At 54.5% G+C, this 7,200-nt stretch overlaps 2 protein-coding genes across 2 annotated transcripts; both read left to right on the top strand.

Moving 5' to 3' along the window:
• Positions 1 to 951: 951 nt before the first annotated feature.
• Positions 952 to 4,916, top strand: LOC119769083. The gene is made up of 4 exons (XM_038260982.1): positions 952 to 988; positions 1,069 to 3,638; positions 3,671 to 3,852; positions 3,896 to 4,916. The coding sequence occupies exons 1-4, from the start codon at positions 952 to 954 to the stop codon at positions 4,914 to 4,916; spliced, it is 3,810 nt and encodes a 1,269-aa protein (XP_038116910.1).
• LOC119769082 lies at positions 4,913 to 6,427 on the top strand. Its single transcript, XM_038260981.1, has one exon. It carries the CDS (start codon positions 4,913 to 4,915, stop codon positions 6,425 to 6,427), a length of 1,515 nt encoding a protein of 504 aa, XP_038116909.1.
• Positions 6,428 to 7,200: the final 773 nt, after the last annotated feature.

The raw sequence follows: 7,200 nt of genomic DNA, 5'->3' as shown, positions 1-7,200 counted from the left end.
GCGGGAAGTTAGTTTCGGATTTATTCGAGTAAATTCCGAGAAGGACCGTGCCGTGGAGTAAAACAGTGTTTTCTGCTGCAGAACCTGTAAGTAAAAGGGAGAAAAAATGTAAAATTGTTAATCTAAAATTAGAACCACTTACCTGTAGTTTTGCACCTGAATCTGCGCTACCATTCGCACCGTCACTTGGTACAGCCTTGTACCAAAACGATCAAGCGTGAGTTGTACCTAAATTATAAGAAAACAAACATTAATAAAGATTACACACCAATGTAGGAAGAGCGGAAGGAAGGAACGAAGGTCAGGAAGAGGAAGGGGAAGTTGTGAAGGAAAGGAGTCATTCGGGAAAGGAAGACCAATTAAGTAAGTTTAGAACAATTAACCTGTAAACAAAACCCTAAAATAAAAATACTTACTTCTAGTTTTGAAGCTGTCGCGATACGACTGCTGGACAAAAATTTGGTTCTTTAATTACCACCCGAACAATCTTCAAAATTAATTGAGGTTCGGTAATCCTCTCCACGATGGCCGACGAAAATCCGGACTTCACCGAGACTCCCTGCTCAACCTGTAAAGAGGTGTCGACCGAGGATGAGCTGATGGTGGGCTGCGATAGCTGCAAGCTGTGGTTCCACGCTCGGTGCGTCAACCTTAATCCGGCTGATAAGAAGTCGGGAAGAAGTGGTACTGTCCGGACAAGGACTGCCAACAGAAGAAGAAAAAGACTAAGAAGTCTGTGGAAGTACCGCTCCCATTGCCGCCCGAGTTGCAAGAAAAGTTGAAAGCTTTGGAAGAAACTCGGAAGCGCATGGAAGCGGAACAAGAGATGGAGCGAATCCTGAAGGAGAAGGAGCTCGAAATGGCTGTCTACCTTCAGGAGCGCCAGATGAAGATCGACGAGGAACTCCGCGAGAGGAGTTCAAGCAGCGAGAGGCGAACCTAGAAGCGGAGATGCAGAAGAAGGAGGAACACCTGAAGCGGATCCAAAGCTGGAGACCACATTTCGGGACAAAAGCGCCTCCATCGACAAGCTGTTGCAAAACAGCAGCACTCCGCTGCGAAACCCAGAAGTCAAACCATTGACAACGGAAAACCTGGGAAAACACGACAAGGGCGGAAACTCTGGGGCACACCGAGCAAACCGGCGTCAAGAAGACGTCCAGCCGCTCCTCGTCGGGGTCCAGCACTACCAGTTCCGGCAGTGGCAAGGTGACGTGGCCGATACGAAAGGTGATGGAAACGACGAGAAGTCGGTCAAGCCGGGAAAAGCTGAGGATTCTGGGGAGAAGCCAGACGGGCTGGGGCAGCACGGTTCGGGTCCAACGAAGGCCCAGCGAGCTGCAAGACAAGGGCTGACAAGGAAGCTGCCAGACTTCCACGGCAAGCCAGAAGAGTGGCCATTGTTCTTCGCGGCCTACCAAGCGTCGAACGAAGCCTGCGGGTACACGGACGTGGAGAATCTCGTGCGCCTACAAGACTGCCTGAAAGGCAGAGCGCTCGAGGAGGTGCGTGGCCAGCTCATTCTGCCGAAGTCGGTTCCGCGGGTGATCGCCAAGCTTCGCCAGATCTATGGTCGCCCGGAAGTGTTGCTGCAAAGCCACCTGCAACGAGTGCGCAAGCTGGAGCCGCCGAGAGCGGACAAGTTGGGATCGTTCATCCCGTTCGGCAATGCAGTGGAACAATTGTGCGAGCACATCGAGGCTGCTGAACTAACGGCGCATCTGGTCAATCCGATCTTGATCCAGGAACTCGTCGACAAGCTTCCGGACGGGGAGAAGAGGAGTTGGGTGCACTACAAGCGCAAGAAGCGCGAAGTAAATCTGCGCACGCTCACCAACTTTCTCTCAAAGATCGTCGAGGATGCGTGCGAGGCGACGGTCAACCTGGACTACAAGCCGGACGTCAGAGCGGCGTCGGGACCGAGCGGCCGAAGCCGAAACAAGGAAAAAGCCGCACTGTTCAACCACAGTGTAGCCGAGGAATGCACTGAGCGACGAGAGCAGAAGCCACATAAGCTGTGCAGGGTGTGCCAGCGCATGGATCACCGACTGTGGACATGCGAGGACTTCAAGAAGCTGCCATACGAGGATCGAGCGAAGATGGCGACGAAGTGGAAGCTATGCCAACGCTGCCTGAATGAACACGGCGGTCAATGCAAGCTCAAACTTCGCTGCAACGTCGGAGAGTGCCGCGAGCCACACAATTCTTTGCTTCACCCGGAGACGAGGGCAGTCGGCATGAACGCACACATTACCTCCACCAGTCCTGTTCTGTTCCGGATGCTTCCGGTCAAAATCTACTGCGGTGAGAGATCGATGACCGTACTCGCGTTCCTCGACGAGGGTTCCTCCCTCACGCTGATCGAAGGTGGTCTAGCTGACCGTTTGGGACTGTTGGGGACGAAGGAGAAGCTCACCATCAAGTGGACAGCCAACATAACGCGAGTTGAACAGCATTCGAGGCGGACGAACATTTGGGCGTCAGCGATCAACGGAGCGAATGGCGAGAAGCTGCTGCTGCAATCTGTCCGCACGGTGGAGAAGCTGATGTTGCCACGTCAAACCTTGAACGCTGACGAAATTTCGGCGCACTATAAACACTTGCGCGGGCTTCCAGTGGATTCGTACGATGGCCGGCCGGGAATGCTGATCGGGTTGAATAATATTCACTCGTTCGCACCGCAGGAAACGAAGGTCGGCACGATTGCCGATCCGGTGGCAGTCCAGTGCAAGCTTGGCTGGACGGTATACGGACCTCGGGATGCAGAGTCGGCGAGCGCGAGCTGTTTCCTCGGATGCCACCAAGAAGTGACGAATGAGGAGCTGCACGATCTACTCAAAAGCCACTATTCGCTTGAAGAAGCGGTGGTGACTGTGCAGCGGGAGTCGGTTGAGGACCAACGTGCGAGGAAGATTATGGAGGAAACTACACGTCGCGTGGGTGACCGCTTCGAGACCGGACTGCTGTGGAAAACCGACGGTGTCAAGTTCCCGAACAGCTACCCGATGGCTGTAAAGCGGATGAAGCAGCTGGAGAAGAAACTTGAGCGTTCGCAAGAGCTGTACGACAACGTCAAGAAGCAGATTGAAGACTACCAGGCCAAGGGATACGCGCACGAAGCCACCGCGGAGGAACTGAACGGAACAAACAACAACAAAGCGTTCTACCTGCCGCTCAACGTGGTGGTGAACCCGAAGAATCCGGGAAAAGTTCGACTGGTCTGGGATGCGGCCGCGACGGTAGATGGAGTCTCTCTCAACTCGATGCTGGTGAAGGGGCCAGATCTGCTCGTGCCACTGGTGTCGGTGATCTGTGGGTTCCGCGAACGACGGGTTGCTTTCGGCGGGGACATCCGCGAGATGTACCACCAGCTGAAGATTATCTCCGGGGACAAACAAGCACAACGCTTCCTCTTCCGGGACAACATTAACGAAGAGCCGAAAGTGTACGTGATGGACGTCGCTACATTCGGGTCGAAGAGTTCGCCGGCGTCGGCGCAGTACGTCAAGAACCGCAATGCGGAAGAGCATGCCGGTCAGTACCCGGACGCCGTGGCAGCGATCATCAATCGGCACTATGTCGATGACTATTTTGACAGCGTTGACACCGTCGAGGAAGCTGTCAAGCGAGCGAAGCAGGTGAGCCACGTCCACAAACAGGTGGTTTTGAGATCCGCAACTGGGTGTCCAACTCGCCGGAAGTGCTGACTGCTCTGGGCGAAGAGAAGCCGATGAGTCCTGTGCTGCTGAACCAGGACAAGCAAACACCCAGCGAGCGCGTACTCGGCGTGCGGTGGGACCCGGAGCTGGACGAATTCGCCTTCGCCGTGATGCACCGCGAAGAACTGATGAAGTACCTGAAAGAGGAAAAGACCAACCAAACGGATCGTACTGAGCTGCGTGATGGGATTTTTCGATCCGCTCGGCCTGCTGTCGCCGTTCACAATCCACGGGAAGATCATCATCCAACATTTGTGGCGGACCGGCTGCAGATGGGACCAAGACATTGACGACGAAGCCTGGATTCTGTGGAAGCGGTGGACGGCACTGCTGCCGGAAGTCGAAGCGCTTCGGTTCCCACGGAGCTACTTCGGCGATGCGATGTCCACGTCGGTCGAGAGTCTCGAGCTGCACATCTTCAGCGACGCGAGCGAGCTGGCCTATGGTTGTGCGGCGTATCTACGCGCGGTCATCGACGGCCAAGTTCACTGCAGTCTCGTCATGGCGCGATCGAAGGTAGCACCGCTGAAACGACAATCAATTCCACGACTGGAGTTGATGGCGGCGTGCATGGGAGCGCGCATGAGCCAGCAGATCCTTGGAACTCACACGCTGCAGATCGACCGTACCGTTTTCTGGACCGACTCGAGGACCGTCCTTGCGTGGCTGCACGCAGATCCCTACAAGTACAAGCAGTTCGTCGCATTTCGAGTCGGGGAGATTCTGGAGCTGACGAGACTGGACGATTGGAGATGGGTGCCTTCCAAGAAGAACATCGCGGACGTTCTCACGAAGTGGGGACCTGGACCGCCACTGCAGAACGATTCGGAATGGCGGAACGGTCCGGCGATACTGTTCGAGCAGGATGACCACGACTCACCGCCTGAGCAGATCGAGGAGACGAACGAAGACGCACGAGGCGTGGTACTGTTCCACGGGACAGTCAACGTAGAAGCGGTCTCGACGTGGACAAAGCTGGTGAGGGTGACGGCAACGGCGGTACGCTTCATCGAAAATTGTCGTCGCAAAAAAAGACGGCCGTCCAGTACTGACTGCAAAGGCCACGAGTCGCCTAGCCAAGCGGGTCAAAGCGCAGCACGAGACGGATGTCCAACCGCTGCAACAAAACGAGCTGCAGAGGGCCGAGAGGATTCTGTGGAAGCAAGCGCAGTTCGAGAGCTTCCCCCGACGAGATGAGCGTGCTGACGAAGAACCTACAACTGAAGCAGGGTGAGTTGCCAGAGAAGATCGAGCGGTCGAGTCCGCTCTACAAGCTGCTGCCGGTGCTCGACGAGGATGGGGTTCTGCGCGTTCGTGGGAGGCTGGAGAAGAACGAATCGATCCCGTTCGACAAGCGATTCCCGATCATCCTGGGTCGGAAACACGCCGTCACCAAGAAGATCATCCAGCACTACCACGAAAAGTACGGTCACGCGAATCGGGAGACCGTGTTCAACGAGCTGCGTCAGAAGTTTTGGATTCCAAACGCACGGGCCGCGATCCTGGAGGTCGTCAAGGAGTGTGTGTGGTGCAAGGTGAACCGTTGTGTGCCGTTCGTCCCAACAATGGCGCCGCTTCCGGTCGAACGCACTGCAGCAACCATGCGACCGTTCAGCGCGGTGGGCGTCGATTACCTGGGACCGGTCGAAGTCACGGTGGGTCGCCGCAGAGAGAAGCGCTGGATCGCCGTCTTCACGTGCTTAGCGGTCAGGGCGGTGCATCTCGAAGTGGTCCATAGCCTCACCACGCAATCGTGCCTGATGGCCCTCCGGAGGTTCGCGTGCAAACGCGGCGTTCCCGAGAAAGTGTTCTCCGACAACGCTACGTGCTTTTGGGGAGCGGACGCGGCGATGACGAAGGAGATCAACAAGGAGTGCGCGGGGCAGATGACGTCGCCGACCACTTCATGGTCCTTTATCCCACCTGGGACGCCCCACATGGGCGGGGCCTGGGAACGGATGGTGCGATCGGTGAAGGAGGCGTTGCGCGCACTTGACGACGGACGAAAGCTGACCGACGAAATTCTCTCGACATCTTTGGCCGAGGCCGAAGACATGATCAACACTCGGCCGTTGACGTACGTCCCTCAAGATTCCGCTGAAGAAGAAGCCATCACGCCAAACCACTTCCTGCGCGGGACGGTAACGAGCGTGGACCTCAAAGTGGACGAGACGGTGGACACCGCTGCTGCACTGCGAGATGTCTACAAGCGGAGTCAGCAGCTGGCGGGCAAGATGTGGGAGCGGTGGTCGAAGGAATACCTGCCCTCGCTTAACCGGCGCCCGAAGTGGTTCGAGGATCGGAAGCCGCTCGAAGCTGGAGACCTGGTGTTCGTGGTTGACGGCAAGAACCGGAAGAGCTGGGTACGAGGTCGAGTAGAGGAGGTCTTCAAGGGGTCGGACGGACGAGTTCGGCAAGCGGACGTGAGGAGTGCGGACGGGAAGGTCAACAGGAGAGCCGTGGCGAACTTAGCGGTGTTGGAGATAATGGACGGTAAATCCGACGTGCTGGAATGCCCGACGGATGTTACGGGCTGGGGTGTTGCGACCGCCAAGATGGGAACACTGCCGTGCGGTGTGACGGCGACGGTGCAATCGTCCGACACCGTCTTGGCTGTCAACACACGCGCGAACGGGGAACAAGCAAAAACAATGTGCGTGTGTGACACCCAGTCACAACAAACCACGCTGGGCAAGTCACCATTGTGAATTTGATTTGCGAAGAAAACGTTTGTCTGCGAGTGCGGGAAGTTAGTTTCGGATTTATTCGAGTAAATTAGGGAATGTTTACGTAGTGCGTAGTTGAATTTATTGAAAATTACTAGCCGCGATCACCTGTAAGTAGAAAATAAGAAAAATTAGCAGTTGTGGGATGAAAAACTTACACGAAATACTTACCATAGAGTTCGCCTGAGAATCCGAGAAGGACCGTGCCGTGGAGTAAAACAGTGTTTTCTGCTGCAGAACCTGTAAGTAAAAGGGAGAAAAAATGTAAAATTGTTAATCTAAAATTAGAACCACTTACCTGTAGTTTTGCACCTGAATCTGCGCTACCATTCGCACCGTCACTTGGTACAGCCTTGTACCAAAACGATCAAGCGTGAGTTGTACCTAAATTATAAGAAAACAAACATTAATAAAGATTACACACCAATGTAGGAAGAGCGGAAGGAAGGAACGAAGGTCAGGAAGAGGAAGGGGAAGTTGTGAAGGAAAGGAGTCAATCGGGAAAGGAAGACCAATTAAGTAAGTTTAGAACAATTAACCTGTAAACGAAAAAAAACGAAACTATTGGCACTACGCCCCCCGGGGCATGGCCTTCCTCTAACGTGGGATTTCTGCTCCAAACATTCTGCCTGTAAACAAAACCCTAAAATAAAAATACTTACTTCTAGTTTTGAAGCTGTCGCGATACGACTGCTGGACAAAAATTTGGTTCTTTAATTACCACCCGAACAACCCCAAAAATGAGTTTAGAAACA

Source organism: Culex quinquefasciatus, chromosome 3 (assembly GCF_015732765.1).
Source record: "Culex quinquefasciatus strain JHB chromosome 3, VPISU_Cqui_1.0_pri_paternal, whole genome shotgun sequence".
NCBI classification, from domain to species: Eukaryota; Metazoa; Arthropoda; class Insecta; order Diptera; family Culicidae; genus Culex; species Culex quinquefasciatus.
This window is presented reverse-complemented; position numbering and strand designations above follow the sequence as displayed.